This window comes from Elgaria multicarinata, chromosome 3 (assembly GCF_023053635.1).
Source record: "Elgaria multicarinata webbii isolate HBS135686 ecotype San Diego chromosome 3, rElgMul1.1.pri, whole genome shotgun sequence".
Lineage (NCBI taxonomy): Eukaryota > Metazoa > Chordata > Lepidosauria > Squamata > Anguidae > Elgaria > Elgaria multicarinata.
Window position 1 is genome coordinate 98,664,814 of NC_086173.1, and position 20,428 is coordinate 98,685,241.

General features: G+C 40.8%; 1 protein-coding gene across 4 annotated transcripts in view; it reads right to left on the reverse strand.

Annotated features, from left to right (window-relative positions):
- The window catches only part of USP4 (ubiquitin specific peptidase 4), a 41,497-nt gene that overhangs the window by 9,557 nt on the left and 11,512 nt on the right, over positions 1–20,428 (reverse strand). Inside the window, exons 7-14 of one of the 4 annotated variants that reach the window (XM_063121061.1) lie at positions 18,323–18,466; positions 16,952–17,060; positions 15,135–15,308; positions 14,494–14,652; positions 12,701–12,925; positions 10,756–10,839; positions 8,997–9,091; positions 1,309–1,500 (exon numbers count right to left, since the gene is read on the reverse strand). In XM_063121061.1, coding sequence (XP_062977131.1) covers positions 1,309–1,500; positions 8,997–9,091; positions 10,756–10,839; positions 12,701–12,925; positions 14,494–14,652; positions 15,135–15,308; positions 16,952–17,060; positions 18,323–18,466 — 1,182 coding nt within the window. Of the gene's footprint in view, positions 1–1,308; positions 1,501–8,996; positions 9,092–10,755; positions 10,840–12,700; positions 12,926–14,493; positions 14,653–15,134; positions 15,309–16,951; positions 17,070–18,322; positions 18,467–20,428 lie in introns of all 4 variants that reach the window. The other 3 variants (XM_063121060.1, XM_063121063.1, XM_063121062.1) reach the window with 3 other exon arrangements.

The following is a 20,428-nucleotide window of genomic DNA, read 5'->3' on the forward strand; positions in this document are numbered from 1 at the left end:
GTTCATTCACTATCCATTCTGAAGAGTGGCACAAGTTTTACTGTTTTTATTCATAGGTCAGTAATGGTTTAAAGTCATTCACAATAATGGGTGAGTTCACACAATAGCCCACCCTGACAAACAAGTTACACAGTATGGGATGCTCACAGAACAACCCACTGACACACAGGTATGAAATAAAAGTACCCTTAAGTCCCACATTTTCTTGAAAACTGAGACGCTACAATAAGTCAAAAGCAAGAAGCTGTGGGACTGGATTTGAAAGTTTGAGTCACCACATATCGGTATAGCTTTGTATTGATTTACTGTTAATGTTATTCACACAAGAATAACAAAATGAGTGGTACGGTATAATTAACATTCTCTCACACACACACTGGAAACATCAAGACAGATAAGTAAAAGAAAGTTCTTTTTCACATAGTGCATAGCTAAACTATGGAATTCGCTACCACAAGATATAGTGATGGCCACCAATTTGGATGGCTTTAAAAGGGGGTTAGATAAATTCTTGGTGGAGAAGGCTATGAATGGCTACTAGCCCTGATTTATCTTTATTTATTTATTTTATTACATTTATATACCGCCCCACAGCCGAAGTTCTCTGGGCAGTTTACAACAACTATGTGCTACCAGATGACTATGTGCTACCTCCAGTACCAGAGGCAGTAAGCCTATGTACACTGGTTTCTGGGACACATGGGCGGGAAGGTGCTGTTGTACTTATGTCCTGCTTGGGGGTTCCTAGTCAACAGTTGGTTGGCCACTGTGCGAACAGAATGCTGGACTGCTAGCTTAGATGGCTTTTTTAAAAAGTGGTAAGAAACAAAGAGAGGAACTCTCACTGAGAAAACAAGTGTCGGAGTGGATCCCCCAGAAAAACGAGTGTCTGTGACATAAAATCTTCCTTGATGAAACAGTGTCTAAATGGTTCAATGAAATAAATATATACCCCTGACCTAATATTAAAATTAATATACAGAAGGGGTTGTGAAAAAGTCAACAGCTTTAATGAACCCAGTGGGGTAATAATGCCCAATCCACAAATGTGGAAAAGGGAAACACTGTTAATGATGCAACAATACAATCTAGAAAACAACACAATATGGGTTGAGTTGGGTTGTCGCTGAACCATGGGTTGTTGTGTTGTGTGAACCCAGCCGTGCTAACAAATCATGGTTTGTTAATCACGAACAACCCACAGTTCACAACCCAAAAACAAACTACAGCTTCTCTTCATGGAAACATAAGTATGACTGCATTTACAAATGAGTGAACTGTTGTGCCTTAGAGGAGACCTGTACTCACCCAATCCGCTCCAATATAACACTGTATAAGTACTCTAGGGTGAGCTTGTGTTTGGGTATAGCTATGAGTAGTGGTTGACCATACAGAACAATCCCTGAAGTAGCACTGGATTGTCTCGCTTTCTTTTCTCTGAAGTAAACTGAAAGAGTGACGCATTCAACACCATCCTCAGTTGGCTTACAAACTTCATATCTGCAGGAGAGAGAGAGAGAGAGAGAGAGAAAGTGAGCAATTAAAATCCTTTACAGAGCTGGGAGGAGCATCATGCTAGTCTTAAGCACTCACATTTAGGAAAGTCATATACTCTACAGAGATAATGTTCTCAAACGTTTGGCATCACAGTTCTTACATAAGCAGTAGATATTAACCTCATGCCTGAGCAGAATCTTCACTTCCTCCTTTGCTAAGCAAGCTGGGTATCATGAAGTATTAAAAAAAAAGTACTATGTTGATGGTGGTCTGCCTGCTGGTTTGCAATCTAAAAAGATATAGCTGTGCGCATACAATCAGTCCTGTGGTGACTAGATTGAGTGCTTAGTGAAATAAGCATTTTACTATACTCTGTGTATTATCCTTTTATGGAAACATATTCGTATTATTGCTCCTGAGTAAATCCCAGCCCAATTCCATGGGAACATAAAGGCCTTCAAAAGCTTGAAAGAAAGATTAATCTTTTAAAGGAGCAAGATCAGGGGAAAGATATTAAATTAAAACAATAACTTGTGCATTTGCTAGAGCCCTAAACAACTAGAGCCATGAAGAGATTTATCTAGCCAGCCTGCTGTGATGCTTTGGGGATTTTTCTAAGATTTCACACACTCATGCTAATACAGAACATTCTCCTTTATTCAGTATGGGACTAAGTTGGATAAAATATTTAGAACTGAAACAAGAAAGACTGCTTGAGGAGCCAAGAAGAGCCAGTTGTTTAGGGTGCATAAAGATCTGGGGGTGAGGAGTGGGGTCAGAATAAGGCAGAGAAGGAAGGAAACCTAGAGAAGAGTACAGGAGCCATGGTGATAAGGAAAAGACATGCAAGACTCATCTGGGGCAGAAAGGGAAGGAATTGAAAATTGTTCACTCAGCCACAGCTTTAAAGGGGACAGAATAAACTTTCTCTTCTCATTTCTTCCCTTAACACCCCCTGCAAATTGTGCATTGTGTGAAAAGCATCCCATCTACTATCACATCCCATATATAAGCAATGACCCTAAGCAAGAGTGATGTCTTGCAGTGATCTTTCACCAGTTCTCTGACTAGCAAAGCATAGGCATTGTAGCTACTAAGGCTACTATAAAGAAAGCTCTTCACCCCTCACTGTGAAAGACCACTTGTATGTAACTAAGGGCTCCATCACATGTGGGAAAACACGCTCCCTACCATCGCTTCTCCGGTCCTGGTTTCGTTGCTCAGTCACTTCCTGTTTCAAAACAGGAAGTAAACAACGAGCACAAGGGCCATTCAGTCGGGCGTTCTAATCAAGCTGCTTCTCCTGCACACGGCAGGAGAGAGCAGCAACTTCCGGTTTTAAAAATATTTTGGACCTTCTGTGGTTTTTCTTGTGGTGCAAGGAAGGCCAGAAAGGGAGGAATGCGTGCAGGAGGCAGACGACGTCATGTGAGGGACCTGCAAAAAATCCATGACTGCCCAGTAATGAGCGTGCAAAAAAACGCTTGTTGGATGGAGCCCTAAGTATACAGTCACTGTGTGTAAATAGGGAGGCATTCTTTTTACTGTACCTCTACATTTTGGTGCCTGGGCATTCAGCCAGATTTTTCTAGTCCTATTAATATTGTATCAGAAAACAACTGCACCTCTACATATATGCATGTTACAACTCCCTGCTAGTGTTAACTCCACTGCCGCGACAGCCCTAAATAGAATACTGTTCATGTGACAAGCTGGTTAGATGGAGTGCAACAACTGTTAAACCAGGAAAGGAGAGGGATTCAAAATTCAAGAGCTGTCATGCAACTAATTTTCCCCACCTGTTTAAACCAAAGAAGTTTCAATTTAGGGAATACTCTGATCAAAACAAATGAGCCTCGTGTGGCGCAGAGCGGTAAAGCAGCAGTTTCTGCAGCTGAAACTCTCCCCACAGCCTGAGTTCGATCCCAGCGGAAGCTGGTTTCAGGCAGCCGGCTCGGGTCGACTCAGCCTTCCATCCTCCCAAGGTCGGTAAAATGAGTACCCAGTTAGCTGGGGGAAAGGTAATCATGGCCGGGGAAGGCAACGGCAAACCACCCCGCTATAAGGCCTGCCAAGAAAACGTCAGCGAAAGCTGGCGTCCCTCCAAGAGTCAGTAATGACTCAGTGCTTGCACGAGAGGTTCCTTTCCTTTCCTTTTCCTGATCAAAACATTATGCTCTTTGATATCATACTCAACAGCTTCAATCTGAGATTAGTGTGGACATAAGAATAGTTCAGGGGAATCACACCTTCCTAAATAGGAATTACGTTGAATAAACACTTTCTTGCAGACTTCCAAGAATGAATTACACATTACTTGCAAATGCATGTAATAAAATCCTGACAGTTTCTTTGAGGAAAAGCACCTTTGGGCATTATACTGTGGAGGAGTGGCAGAGAAGATGTGCTTAACCTGAAAAATATACAAATGCAACCCCGCACGAGGGGCAGGGTAGCAGTGCAGTAAAAAACCAGGGAGGGGGACATACCCTTCTCCACACTTCCCCTTGTGAAGCCCCACCACACCCAAACTGCTTTTCTTAGAAACACCTGCTGTCAGCATTTTATTACATACATTTTAAATACCACATAAGCCATCTTTCCACCAAGCAGATTAATGAACAACACCTAGGCAGCGGCGGGGCATGTATGAAAAGACACTACAACCTTTCCAGAGCTACCTCTAAAGCACAGGGCAGAATGTACATCTTGAAGCAGAATCAGTTTAAGGGACATTTCTAGGGTTATATTCTATCCTAGTTTATAGCTGTACTTCCCCAATAACATAATCAAACACAGGCTATTTCTAGAGATGAAACAAAGAAGGGGTGAGATAAATCTCATTTTCCAGAAGCTAGATCCAAAATTTCCATAGCCATTCCTTCTTCTATCAGTTCCAAGTACTTCTGAATAAAACACAGTGCAAAGTAAGCAACAGTAAAGCAGCTGACATGAGAATACATGGCATTCGATGCTGAAGTTTCACACATTTCTGTAAGCTAAAGATGACCTGCAAACCATTTTGGCAAAGTTTCATCAATTCAGTATATATGCTGAATGCCTCTATCATCCAGGCTAAGAGAACAGAGGCAGTCAAGCATATTTATTACATCTCTTAGGTCTCATCTCCCAAGACCAAATGGGGGAGGGGGGAAAACCCAAGAAAAACTGTGCATTGCAGTTTGATACGAGTCACTTACCTGACCCCTTGTAGGCTGGCTCCATGCTCCAGCAGGATCCTGGGTGATGTGATATCACCATCATGGTGCATGCTGGGGCGTTACATCGGAGCAGGAGCCTAGTGGGGGCTGGACATCATGGGACCTAAGGGGAAAAGATAGTAAGTGGCTGGACTGTGTGCTGAATGCCCCTTTTAGTTTAGCCTGAGGGAATTCAGCACAAGCAGCCCATGTTGATGCAAATTTGTCAAACTGATTTGCAGATCACCTTTATTACAATCTGTCAAGTGAACTTTCAGCAGGAGAAGCATCTTCCCTTGGAACTCCTGATTCCAGACAGCAGCACTGCTAAACGGTCTTGTACATTCTCAATTCAAACTGTACATCCTCCTTGCACTCAGGAAGCCCTCCCTCCAATAACAACTAAGTTACATGATAGACCTAGAGAGGAATTCAAAGGGGAGATTAATGTTGGTGATTTCAGTCTTGTATCTGCGAGCTGCAAGACACGGGGAAAGAGTTATTTCTAGCATTTGCAATGTAGTATCACAATCCAAAGTGTCACAATTCAAAAGCAATCCCCTCCGGCCCCACCATCATGATAGAAGAAACAAAAGTCCCAAACAGATAAGGTGCAGATCACCGACTGGCTCCCCAATTTTTCCCCCTCTCATTGAAAAGGAGCTGCTGAGGAGGATCCAATTTTGATCACTATAGTGACACTGGGGGAGAAAGTTAACCCTTTCACCTTTGCCATTTTCTAAAACTAAATCACTCCCAATCTGAAGCCAGAAGCACCCACAGAAGGAAAAAAAAATACTGGCACCTACATTTTAAGTCACATATACATGGGTTGGTCATCTGTGGGCCTCCCCCCCCCCATCCCCTTTAACCTCTCTTTGTTAATTGGAATAGTAAATGAACTTAAAAGGCTTGAAAGAATTCCACATTCACAAAGCTACGTGGTGTATGAGGTTCAGTGGTGGGACATTATTATTATTATTATTTATTTATATAGCACCATCAATGTACATGGTGCTGTACAGAGTAAAACAGTAATAGGAAGTATTCCTTCACACAATTCATAAACTATTGAATTCGCTACCACAAGATGTACAATGGGCAGCAACTCAGATAGCTTTAAAAGGGGCTAGACAAATTCATAGATAAGGCTATCAAGGCTGTCAAAAGCTACTAGTCAAGATGACTATTTACTTCCCGTATTGGAGGCAGGGTGCTACCTAATCCCAGCTGCTGGGGAAGAGAAGCAGAAGGGTGCTATTACTCTCATGTCCCATAGGCATCTGGTTTGCTGCTGTGGGAACAGAATAAAGGACTAGATAAGCCGTTGGCCTGATCCATCACAGACCATTTGATCTCCCATTTGGCTACTTTGAAATACGATGTCTAAAAGGATTTGTTCAGGGAGAGGGTCATATCTGCTGAAAGATGTCTATTGCTGTGGAATCTGGCCCTTTTAAGTTCGACAATCTCATGGTCTCTCTCCTTTTCTTTTTTAATTATATAAATAAATACCAGAAACTGTGGCATGCAATTTGAGTGATTTACGCAAATTTCAGCTGTGATTTGTGCAGTTATTCAAATTTCATTTACAATTTGCATAAATTATGCAAATTTGCATAAATTATGCATGTTTGGGCAAAAGGGTGCCAAGAAGAGAGGATTCAGGAAATTGGGGGGGGGGGGGCAAAAAGAGAGAAACTCCCATGAAAGAAATGACAAGTTAGGCCTCAGAAAAAAATGACAAATGTGCTTGTGGGTGGCCTACCCCTGTACTAGTATTTATTTTAGTGCAGCCAAACCTCACAAGTATGTTACCACCAAAACAAAAAACAAAAAACACCCCAGTAAAAATTGTTTCTGTACTTTTATCTTACTCTGGCTCTGCCTTTCTTGTTGGATATGAAGGCTCAGATTTGTTATAGACCTCTCATATTCTTGCATTTCTGATAAAACTGTAAAGTCATGACATTCAAACAGAGTACCAGAAATCTATTAGGCCACAACTGCACCTAACTTACAGAATATGAAAATCTTGAAGTACATGTGAAAGGATCCCATAGGAACAAGCATTTTAAAAGTCGTAAGGCGAAGCAAAAAAATGATCTGTAAGCAAGGTACTAGATTGCCACTTGTTCCCGCTTATATGGGTTATCAGTCTGAATGCAATGTGTTCCCATTGTATTTCCCCAAGAATTATTCCACAGAGGAAAGTGTCCCTTTGAAGTTGCTCCTGAATTTAATTATTTTTGAACAGCATGGGTTGTTGTTGTTTTTAAGTAACATTTATGGTTGTGGGGCAACTTGAATTTGAAGATATAGTCTGCTACACAGACAGAAAGCCAATAATCTTGGTGGACCTTTCTCATTCTCCATAGTATCTCTTCACGAAACGAAGTCCCTATATATTATCCTGTGAAATATAACCTATTCATCCTCCTTTAATATTCATAAAAAGAATTTGAAAAAGCAAGTAAAATTTTGTGAACCGCCCAGAGAGCTTCGGCTATTGGGCGGTATAAAAATGTAACAAATAAATAAATAAATAAAATTTGTACAGAATTTGGATTTCTGATGAAGTACTTTGGAACTTCTGGCTACTAACTTTCCATCTACTGAACAATCTAAACTACTTGAGTGGTATCTGCTCTTTCAGAATGCAAAACCAGAACTGATACTGCTTCTACTCTTATTTATAATGGTTGGTTTTAATATTGTTGCAGTTTAAATATTTACGTTGTACATTGCTTTGAAATGTATTTGAACAGTTGCATAAATATTTTAAAATAAGTATCATACAAATATTCTGTGCAGGAACAAGATGTCAAGATTTATTCAAGCACTTAATATTAATAAGAGCCATTCCTTTCTTGCAGGAGCTGTATCATACTTTGTTTTTGAATGTAAAGGTCATTCCATAGGAACACAGAATGCTGGCTTATAGTGAGTCAGACCGCTGGTCCACCTAGCTCAGTATCGTCTACACTGATTGGCAGCAGCTCTTCAGTGTTTCAGAAAGGAGCCCCACCTCTACCTGGAGATGCCAAGGACTGAATCTGGACCTTTTCCTGACAAACAAGCCACTATAACATTGTTCTAAGTCTATCTAGTAAACCCTTGTCCTGATATCTACAGCCAAGACTTTTTGTAAGAACTGAATGCATAGCATAATCACTTCACCATACGCGCACACAAATAAATCCCCTAATTTCATTTCACAATCCTACTGAGGATTACCCAATTTAAAGTTTACTATTGAAGAAAGGGAGAACAATAATCCATTAAAGAACATCTAACAAAGTCAGTGGGCCAACTAGATATATATAAAAAAAAACTTGTATGAAGCAAAGGTCAGGTGAACGCAGATATAGTTATGAGATTCAAGTATTTGTACCCTCATGCAATTATTAGAAACTTAATTGTACTCATAGTTCCAATACCAAATACACAATACAACCCCCAAAGTTATACTAATACATTGTTACTTATCTTTTTCTAGACACAAAATCTGAGAAATTTGCATCTGTGCACCAAAGCCCCATTCAAAGTCCTAGAATGCATTTTTACACTTAGCAGTTGCAATTTGTTTCATGCAGGTAGTCTTTCTTAAAGATTTTATTACACACACACACTCTCACAGCTATCATTACAGTAAAAAAGGCTGTGCCTGTTAGGACACCTAAATACAATGCCTAAAATGTGGCACCAAACATGCTCCAAACTAACCAAGTCATTACTACAGAAGTAGCTTCATTAGCATGTTTCCAGAAGACAAGGTAAGTACAAAGTAGTGGTCACACACAGTTTATCCCCAAACATTACAATTATGCAGACCTTTACAGAGCTATGCATGTGACGCATTTTCAGCAACTAATGCCTATACACACATTGGATATTGGGAGAAAGGGGGATGGGAGAAGTGAGCTGGGGTTACTGCTAATATTTTAACTAGGTTTAGCTTCCAGATGTCACATGTTCTCCATGCCTAATTTCCCAATGTGACTGAAACTGTTTGCTGGAATCTATTGGTGTCAGCATAGTTAGACAATTAAAAAAATCCCCCCAAAAATAAGATCCCATAAAAAAGACAACAAATATACCTTCCAAAAGTCACTAAGTAAACAGTATGTAGGAGGGGGTACATTTCATCTGATCAGGGCAGCAAACACCACAATGTAAAAACTCTTGAATCACCCTTATAAGTTTTGGGAACCCTTATAATCTTTTATAAGGCCAAACATGTGTGTAGCATAGCCCATTTTTCCATTTTCTATCCTTTTGAAAGAGCTGTTTACTCACACAAAGATGTTGTCCTTTGGCATAATATGACTTAAGCCTTCATCCATTTGGAAAATTTTGTGGAATCGGTGATTATAAACATCAGTCACCACCATCTAAAACAGCAAATAGTTGGGGAAGGAAGTTAGAACAGCATACTAATAATCAAAATATGACAAGCCTAACTCAACTACAGCTCAAGTAAAGTGAGAAATAATTTCCGAGGCATTTTCAGTACTGTGCAATGTTGAGGGAGTTCTCTGCCAGCGGCTTAAAAGACCAATTAAGCAGAACAGCCTCCTCTTACCTCCCTTAATTTCTAATTTCTTCTTTTTCCTGCTACTCCACCACTTACAGTGTAGCCTGGCTCGCAGAGCTCAAGCGAAGACTGAGGTACGTAGCAGGGAATAAGTGGGGACAAAGCAAACAAGAACAGGATTCTATCTTCCCACTGTAATTTCATTCCTAGAAAATCTCAACAGCTCCTGAGTTTTGCAAGACATTTTTCACCCCAGTTACTATCACTACCTCCTGAAATATGCATTAAAAGATAAATGGACTGTTGGTATAATCTACATTTCAGCATGGACAAACATTTTAACATGCAGGAACCAGAATCTGATCCCTCACAACATATCCTGAACAGAAACTTTTACAAACCTTTAGAAGTTGTGCTCAGAATCATTAGCCTTGCTGAACAGGCACGCTGTTCCACCTTTGTTCCACATGGCATTTTAGTATTTGGAGAGGGCAAGTCTATGGTCCCTCAAAGAGTGTCCCAGGGACTAAAGGATTGCTCGGAAATACCTGCCTAAGGGCAGAAATAGCGCCCCAACTTTGGAAGAGGGGGAGTCAGAGATCTGACCTCCCCTCTCTCTGCTCTTGCAGGTGGTGTGGAAAGAACTGTGCCTGCTGCCCTCCAAGGTCAGAGAAGAGACATTGGAGGAGGGGAAGGGGTGTTCTGATGAGTGTGAAGGGGAGGAAGCCAGAGAGATCCTGAGCCTTCTTCCCTCCCCCTCAAAAGGCCCTCACTAGACAGGCTGAAAAGTCTGTCTAGGGAAAAAGAGCAAAGATCAGTGGATGGGGATGTAAAGATTGCCTCTGCTGCTCCTCCCACTCCGCCAGCTTCAGCCCAGCAGGGCATAGGAATCTCGGCAGCCTCCGAGTTCAGAGGCTTCCGAGCAGCAAAGAGTGTGGCATATTAACACCACATTCTGTTAAAGATTTTCTCCTCTGTGATTTTTTTTTTAAAAAAAACGCTTAATGTAAGTTTTAAAACTGTAAGTTGCCTTGGAGATCCTATTTGGGCCAAAAAGTGACTAAGAAATGCAAGTTAAATTACATCAAATAATTAAATAAAAGTAACAACAGGATTTAAGAAAGATCTTTAATAATTCAAACGATCTGCAGCCTCTTCTAGTCAATGTTGTATGTGTCTAATGTAGACATATATACGATTATATTAAGAAAATTGCTAAATGCTAACATTTAACCTACTTTTATCTTTATACAGCAGAAAATAAGCTACTTTATTTTTCTGTGTGGTGACGCAGGTTCTGCCAAAGCTTTCATACTCCTTGCTGACTAGAAGTTGATTTAGTAAAAAACAAACAAAAAACATACCTATTATCTAGAGAAAAATTGTTTTCTCCTAAGAAAGCTACGTAGTGTCAAGCCAACTTCTTAAAATGTTCCTTAAAGGGTTTTTAAAAACACGAATTCTACCTAATAACATTTTTGTACAAAATTTTATTTTTCAGCCATCATTATTTATCCTTACATTTTCTGCAGGGATCCCAGAGAGTTTTGAGAGTGCATCACACAGGTCAGATACACCCCCCATCATTGGCACCACTACCCGGTACTAGAAATAAACAGAACATTAAAGTTTCACTAGGCAAAATAAAATCAGCCAAGGAACACAATTCTAGACACAAGGATTTGCACCAGTAATCAGCTCTGATACTGAAAGGGCAGAGAATTGCGGATAGAGGAAGAAGAGAGGAAATAACATCTCATGCGCCAGAGCTTGGGTAAACTAGGGCCTTTTTATTTAAGATTGGGTAACTCACCCCTCCCAGGATCTGCACTTGAAAGTGTGGGAATCTAATCGCTCTGTCTCCAGGCAACTAGCCTGCAAGCCTCTCGGCCAATCCAGGAGTCAGGAGTCTTATGCCACATTTGTGTGCTAGAGGGAAACCACCCCTTCACTCCTGCTCGGGCCACTCAAGTCTGAGTAGGTGAGACAGTGAGGTCCTCAGCTGACACAAAATGGCTCAGTTTGGGTTTTGACCAGGGCCACTTATTCGGGTCATACATAAGCTTCACTGGCTCCCAGTCCATTTCAAATTTGAAATGCTGGTCATTACCTTTATAGCTCTAAATGGCTTTGGATCAAGATACTTAAAGTCAGCCTCCCACACAGTCCTGCTTACCTACTCAGATGATCGGGGGAGGAACTGGCTGTGTCCCACCACTGTTAAGAGGCTCAGTTGGTAGATATGCAGGAGAGGGCGTCCTCCACAGTGGTACCCAGTTTTTGTCCCTTCTTACCCCAGAATGCAAAGCTGGTGCTCTCCCTTATGTCATTTAAATGCCAGGTAAAGATGATTATGTTCTGGTGGCCTTATGGGCTTGCTTGATTTCTGATTCCTGCACTCCTATGTAAATTGTTGCTTTCGTTTAGTAGTTTCTATTGAAATTTTACATAACGTTGATTGTAAGCTTTTGGGGTCTGCTATATGCAATAAAAAGGTAGGATATAAATATTTTACGTAAGCCTAGTTTTATTCACTGCTATGATGGTATCTTCACATTGGTGCAAGGTTTTTAAATATTGAAGATTTATGCTCTGCATTTCAATCAAATGGTTCTCAAGGTGATTTATTTTATTTCATTACATTTATAACCATCTACTTTTTTTGTTCAGAGAACTGCATCACAAAATTGGGAAAACTGCAAATATTGCAGTACAACTTTGTTTCCGCTTGCGTATTGGTTTATGAAGTGCAAACTACATTGGTTCACTTTAAAATGGGAACAGAATGGATTTCTACCCAACAGATCTCCTTGCTCCTCTTCTCCAGTACCTGTAGAATTTTCCACCAAGAAAAGCTTGTGTTGCATTCTTTTCCCTTTCACAAAAATATTCTAAGTTACGCGAAAACTGCCCCACCTATTTTGCAACTGCAGAATATGTACATATGCATGTACAAACACACAAAATGTATACCCCAAAAATCCGTTCCTTAGGGTGCAAACCTATACACATTTGCTGGTGAATGCTGAGAGTTGTACGGATTTTCACTCCCTAAACATGATTGCACCCTTAAAGTACAAAACACTCAATCCCATAGATAGTCACTTTTCAATATTATTGAATAACTACCTGCAAATGAAATCATAAAACTAAAATTTCATTGTTCTGTTTCAAAACACATATAAACCCAACTCCATATGGATTTTTTTATCTGGGATATTAAGATATTGGCCAGTGTATTCCCTAAAATGTGTCTGTGGCCCTAGGCAGGGGAAAACTACTAGCCACCCCCCCCCCCCCGATTTCAACTGATTTTTTTTGAAAATCATCCCAGTGCTCTGCATGCATATTTACCATTGCTTTTAAAGGGAGATTCATGAAGATGGAACTCTTTTAGTGGACTAACCAGTCTCTCTTGAAGCAGACTATGTTACTGGCAAAGACTGACCCAAACATCTCTACTTACTTGAGTAGGTTTGCGTTGAGGATCTGCAAAGACGAAGAACACTTCCATGGGTCGATCTTTCTTCAAGGGCAATGGAAGGGTTAGGTAGCAAAACGGGTCAAAAGTCACCGAAATTTTAGAACACTTGGGGCAGACCAATGTGGATTTGAAGAGACCATGAAAAATATCTACAATGATAGAGTCGTTACGCAACTGATGGTTCTCCCAAGCTTCTTTTGCTACCACCTATAAAAGGAAAACAGATTACAGAGAAGCAGACAGTATGTTAAACATTTGAACTAAATCATATTTAAGTTCTGCAGGCAGAGCTTTGTCATAAAGGGAAGGCTACTGAAGTACAAAATGTCTTGAAGACTAAAAAGGGTATGGTGCAACAACCTGAGGCAGGTGCCAGAAAGCCTACAAAGCCCTACGCAACTCACAAAGTGCCTCTGATGTGCTACAGCTGAATCTTGGATGGGGCTCTGGAAGCTCCAGCTTATAAACTCTCAGTTGAGGCCTACTGCTTGCTGGAACAAAACCTTATTTCAGCTCCCAGTACCCTGAAAGCTCCCAGTCTCATGCTGCTGACTTCTGCTTTTGGACTGGCAATACTGTTCTTTTGATCGTTGCTTGCCTACTGACTTTGCTAAACAGATTTGCTCTTAGATTGTCTCAGGACAGAGCCTAAACCACCCAAAGCAGGACAGCTCACAACATCTGAAGCACATTTGGCAGGAGTTCTGGGGAGGGCATTCTCAGTGCTGCTCCAAGACTCTGGAACTCCTTTTTATTTAGAAAGGACATTGGCCCAAAAGCTGACTTGTAAATATGTTGGTTGTAACTGGTTGTTTTTATTGATGCTTGATGTGTCTTTTATTTTTTGTATTTTACTATGCTTTATTGTAATTGTATTATTGCAATTTCTAACAATTGTTGATAGAAATTAAACAAATAAATGAATCTGTTTGGCGTATACCTTTTATTGATTCCTTAACTGAGATAACAAAAGACTTCAAGATAACAGGAAGAAGAATCTATGGAACTATTCAGACAGAAACCAGTTATTATGTGCACAAGCCATGGCAAACTTCAGCTTGCTTTTAAACTGAGCTGAATTCCTGATTATATCCAAATTTGGGGAAATCTAGGCAGTTTAAACTATTTTGTTCAAACAAGTCAAGATCAAACTGTAGTTTACAATCATGAGTTGTTAATACAAACAAACTCAAGTTATTTTAAATTACCAAGAGTTCCCCAAGTCAGGACATAAAAAGGAACTCTGGTTAATTTATAACAAACACATGCTTCCAAGGAGAGGGAGAGAAGTAAGTGAGCCCAAGGCTTGTTAAGACTCATGCACATAATGCTAAACCATGGTTGAACAACATTGGGCTTGTTCAGACAACATGCTAAGCCATGGTTATGCCACTAACCCTTTTTACAGCAAATGGTTAGTGAGCATGTTTAAACCATGGTTATGTAGCCGCCATGGTTAGGGATGTTTCACACAACACGCTAAGCCATGGTTCACATGACATGCTCAGACATAATGTTTAGCTCGAAATGCTAAATTACCATGGCTTAGCCTGTCGTCTGAACAGGGTCATTACGCCCAAACCAGCCCTATGCATTCAATCTTAATAAGTGAGAGACTGGGTGGAACATGGTGTTAAGGAGAAAATGGATTAGATTACTAAAAGGAAGAAGAAACGTATATCCTCAGTAAGAGGACAGGTAAAAAGGATTGTTCTCCATTTATGCTTTTATTACTACAATTTAACTCCAAGCAAAAGACTGCATTTAGATTGTACCGAATCAGGCCTGCCATTAGCATCCTTCAGCTCCAAGTAGGGTTTCTTCTTTACTCTGTTTAGATCTTCGTGTAAACCATCTAGAAGAAAGGCCAGGAGCTCTTGGGAATCTTGTTGCTGGTACCCTGAAAACTGAGGAGCAAATCGGCCAACCTGGGTCTAAAATTAAAAATATAAAGAGGAAAATGCAGTTAGCAAAGCTGCTTGTAAACTGTGTGCAGTAAAAGCAGTAACAGTGGCCTCAGTTCTGCAGAATTCAATGCAGGAGGCTCTATTCGACTTTGTTTCTACCAACAGCGCTGTTCTACCAACAGCGTTAATGTCAAGACACCAAGTGACGTATTAATGTACTAACACAGCCTTCCAAGCATTCCTGATGATTAGCCATACTGACGGGGGCCGATGGGAGCTGAAGTCCAAAACATTTGGAGGGTACCAGGACAGGGAAGACTGCACTAGCATTTGGGATTCCTTATAATGCTTGGAATTATTTTACGTTCAACCTTAGCTTTTTAGCTAGGAAGTTTAAGATAAGGAAAGTTTTCCCTAAGGATTGACATTAAAACTTCACACAGTAAATATGACACCAAGAATTTTATTTTCTCTACCTGTTTTGTTGTACCAACAAGAAGTCTACTTACTTTGAACATACGGGGGGCCACGTGAGAGTGCCTTCCAGACCACATCTGTTTGATGAGCTCAGCATATGCTTCTGCAATTTCTCCTCTCATTCCCAGAGGATTTTCCTGATTTATTTCAGCTTCATACTCATCTTCCAAAAAATAGTCAGTCAGTGGAGGGGTGTTACTCAAACACTAGAAGGTCATTCAGAGACAAGAGCTGTGTAAGAAAATTCCTGCCAAAACCAACTTTTACCCCAGTGCCAATTCCAGGCTTCAACACACAACACATTTAATTTAATTAAAATTAATTAAAGCTTTACAATAATAACCCTGAGGTACACCCCCACCCCCACTAGGGTCACCTGAATACAGGCAGGATGGGGGAACCTTCGACTTGCAGAGGTTCCCCATCCAGCCCATGGAGATTCCTTGGATTCCTCCAGGGGGGCAGGGCTTGTCCTCTGTTCACAGAACAGAGGTAACAGCAGGAATTCCTCTGTGTGCTGCTCCCCCTTCAAATTTCAAAGTCAAGTAACTGGAAGCTTATTGAGGCAGGTCAGAAAAATGTAACCCATGATCCATGTCTATAAAAACTTGTTATCAGTGAATAAATATAATACATAGCAGTTTAAGCTGGAATGGAATCTGGAACTGGATTGCCCCATTTTGCCGGACCAGTGGATTGTTGCTTTGGTGTCTATACCTGCTGCATCGCTGGATCTTAGGCTACGTCTTAAACAAAAGCATTTGTTTCGTGTCTATTGGCCACCACAATGTCCCTTTAAAAAGGGATTGTCTAATTTGGCTAATTGCTGATGATGCAATGCAGCTAATGCCTCTTTTAAACATATGTTTTCACAATGGCCAGTAGTAGCTTCTTTTTGGGAGCAGTAAGTAGATTCTCAAAACCTTTTTGACAGATATGCATTTTGTGTGTATTCACTGCTATGGATATATATACATCCATGTACATATATTAAAAATAAATGAATGGTTTTTTTTAAAATTGGAGGTTCTGGTGTGGAGGAGGATCCCAGCTGTTATATCTGAAGAGACACAAAAGTGAGATGGGCAGCGTGTTTAGCTGGGGACTCGACCAAAGCTAGGAGGAATCGCTCCTCCTAGTACCAGCTGAGTCCTTTTCTCTGTGCTGAGAGGATGACACAGACCTCTGTGCCTTTCTCAGCACTGGGAAAGGTAAAATGGGTGCGGTGATGACATCAGTAGGCCTGGTCACACCCAGTGATGTCACCTCTGCCCACACAGATGGCAATTGGGTGGCAATTTAGTCCCCCACCTTAAATAAGTCCCCACACCTGCCATCATATGTATGCCAAGTTTCAGGTATCTAGGTGTCATGGTTCTTGTAAAAACCAGCAACAATAAGGCCTTACACGCCTTCCTGGGGAGGGAATACCAAAGTTATGGGGATACCACTGAAAAGGCTCTGCCTCTGATGCTCACCAAGAGTGAGACTAAGGCTTCCCCTCTAGTTGGGGGGGGGAGAAATGGGGCAATTCCTCAGGGGTAGACCACATGCTATGCATGCAGATGATCCAAAGTTTAATCCACAGCATCTCCATGCAGGACAGGGTTTCACATCTTCATGTGAAACCCTGCCAGCCAGTATAGACAATACAGAACTAAATGGACCAATGGTCCAACTCAGTATAAGGCAGCTTTCTATATTCTCCTCCAGCAGTTATGGTTATGCAGCTTTTCAAGCTGTATGCAAACCCAACCAAATTGTACATGTTAAGATATGGAAGTAGAGAGTCTCCAAGCAGTAGTGTCTCCCACGCTCAGTTTTCAAGCAGACTCTACCAGCTCTTTACCTGTAATGCTGAGTTCATGAAGCATGTATTTCCTAAGTTACTGAGCCCACATAGGCCAGGTTGTGACTGAGGAGGGCTCTCCCTGTTGTTGTAGGAGTTGCAAGAGTAGCTAGAGCCTCTGAAAAAGAAGTGGCACAAGACATTGTGAGCATTTTAACTCTCAAAAACCAACTTAGGACAAAGCAAACTTTCCAATTAAATGTTTAGTGCAGGTATTTCTACCATTTTTGAGGCACTTTTCAAAGGCAGTTCCATGTAGAGCACATTATGATAGTCTAATCTGAATGTTAATGGGAGATGATCAATTGTGGCTGGGTTATTCTTTCTCCAGGGAGCAGCTGCCACTGGCGAGCAAGCTTAAGTTGAACAACATGCTCCATATAAACACTCCTCTCACATTAAAAAATTCCATGTGCACACAAAAATGGAATGTCAGGGAAAAGGGCTCTTGGAAGCCTCCACATGCAGCCTAAAGTGGTATAAACTGAGAAACAGGTTTAACCCCATATCTGCTATCTGTAAGAATCAGGGGCAATATCCAATGTTGCAAAACCAGACCTCCATCTCATGCAACTGACCCTTCCCCTCTTGACATCCCCATCCTGGTTAATCTGTTCATGAGTCCACCAAACCTCTGGAGTAGATGGGACGGGGGGCACAGAGGAATGAGGAATCTGTTCCACTGATGGATGCCAATCTGTTGGTGGATGGACATTATTGGATACAACACTAGGCCTCAATATATAGTACCTACAATGTCTTCTCCATTTATTATATTCCCTTTTACCTTTCAGTTCTATTAGTCTTTCTTATTACTCAGTACTACATTTTATCTATTATTCATTCTTACTACAACCAAGGAATACCACCATTGCCACTTTGTAGCTGTGGAATTTGATAAGGCACTTATCCCAAGATAGACTGGGGTTAAATCCCACCAATGCTAACTCCAAAACTAATCAATAAACCAGATCAGTGCACAAGCACATTAGAGAGTCCACTATATTCCCCCAACCCCTGTGTATGCTGGTCTTGGTGAACTACAGTATGCTGCAATGTTGTCCCATCAGCTGTTGCATGACAAAAGGCTATTATGGAAGAAAGAGCAGAACAGGTATGTCTTAACAGAATAATAAGAGGCAAAGGAATGCCAGCAGCACCATGAAACTGAAGCTAGAACAGTTCAAAATTCTGTGCATCTGTGTGTTTATATATCTGCCTAAATAGACAAAGAGATATATAGCTAGCTTGCAAACAGTGGAGCTGGGACTCCCTCCAGGGCAGAATCTTATTTAATAAAGGAGAGAATGTATAAAGGTATTAAGAGAGAGGAAGTTACATAAAGTACAGCAGACACATTCTTGCTCTTACCCTTTGCCAAGGCTGGAGCAGTTCAAACCATAGGAGTTATTGCTATCACCATTTGTAATGGTTGAAGAGGCAACTACTGAGGAGCAAGAGCTTGCTGATGATTTTGAAGAGGTAGCTAGATTTCTGCTAGTTGCAGTGCTTGATCTGGGAGAAAGAAGAAGTAGTAATAATACTATCTGGGTTTGTTTGTTTTTAAGAAGTCCTGAGATTCTAGAGCTCATCTTTTAGTAGAGTTCACTATTTAAACCTGTTAAGAATTTTTGTGTTTTCAATACAGTAGGACAGAAGGAATAATTGATAAATCAGATTGAAGAGATAGATTGCTTATGAGGTAGGATGAGTTTTAGCTTTGTAGTTCTACTCATTGGGCTGCTTCGCATGATCAAAATAAGCCACAGCAGCTTATTTAAATCACGGTGTGTGGGGGGAACTATTTCTATAATTGCCACCTGCGTATGGCTTGTTGTGTTGTCTGAAGCCTGGTGACATGGCTTGTTAAAGAGTTAAACAACTCTCTAATGATCCTACAACAGCCCATGGCTTATTGGAAGTTTGTTTCCCCCTCCAATAAGTCATGCTGCCTGGGTTTGGATGACATGACAAGCTGCGGTAGGGCAGTGATTATGGAAATCCTGTCCGGCACATGCCACAATTTAAATAAGCCACCACGGCTATGGTGGCTTATTTTGATTGTGTGAACCAGGCCATTCTGTATGAAATTTTCCTATTGTCAAACACCAATCAGAAGTTCTGCACTCTTAAATAAATAGACAGTCTGAACTCCAGTACCCAGTTCCTAACATGGTAGAGTACACCCTATGACTACAGTACCCAGTTCAAATACCAATTCTGTTAAGAGGTCTCTGAATCATTGTTGGGAAAGACCCATGCCTGAGAATGTTTGATGCACAGTTGTTCATGGTAAATAACGCTGAGCTACACAGTCCACTGATATAACCTGGTACAAGGCAGCTTTCAAATCCATATTTGCATAGGGTAACTTAAGCTTACTTTTGTCCCTAGAGAACAGAAGGTATCCTATAAAAACTCTTTTCTCAGAACTAAAATTAATCTATTGGAACATATATTGTTCTCAAAACTGGTGTGATATAATAGGTACACCTTGGCATAATCCAACTGTAAGTACAGTTTAACTACTTCACCTTCTCAGGGTCCAACAAGATCTATGCATTTCAATAAAGATTTCTTGTAGATCTTGTAAACACACTTCTGCAAGTTTTTGTTTTGCATAGATCTCTCAACTTAAAAGGGAGAATGTGTTTTTTCAAAGCAAGCCCAAATACCAACAATATATTCAGAATGAGTAGTACACTAATTATTCCCAGAAAAAGTATATCTTGCAATTTGTCAGTACATTCTTTCCTTCATTATATATTTTTTTCCTGTGCAGTAGGTATAGAATTAAAACATGCTCTGAGGAAACTGGTTATGTCAGCTCAATATTGTGGACATTAGACCAGATCAGAAGAAAAAGCAGAGTATGTTGAACCTTAATGTGTTCTAGGCCAAAAAGGACTATTCTAGCTGTCACAAATCAGCTTAAACAATGCAGAAAGCCAATCAGCTTCTGTTACATGGAATATCACCTGCCTGAATGCAGGAGGAACTCATCCAAGGATTTAGGGTTGGTGTCATTTGTACACCGACGACACCAAACTTTGTCCATCTTTGTTCCAGGGAGACTCTGGGGATTCTGAAGCAATGTCTGAGATCAGTGAAGGACTGAATATGGACTGACAAATGCGGGCAAGATAGAGATAAGGTAAGCAAAAATGTGAATCATGGAACAGAGCTTCAGCCTGTCTTGGATCGGGGTTGCACTTGACCTGAAAAAACAGGATGACATTTTAGGGGTGCTGCTTGTCCCAAGCTTTCCTACTTGATGTTCAGGTGGCAACTGTAGGTATGGAGGACTTTTGCCCGACATAGGCTGGTGAAAACCCACCCATACCTAGAGAAGGCAGTGACGTACATCTTAGTTGCCTCTCATTTTGGATGACTATAACATACACTAGAGGGGGTAACTTTGAAAAGCATCCAGAAACTGCAGCTGGTGTAGAATGATGCAGTGAAAGTTCTGATTAG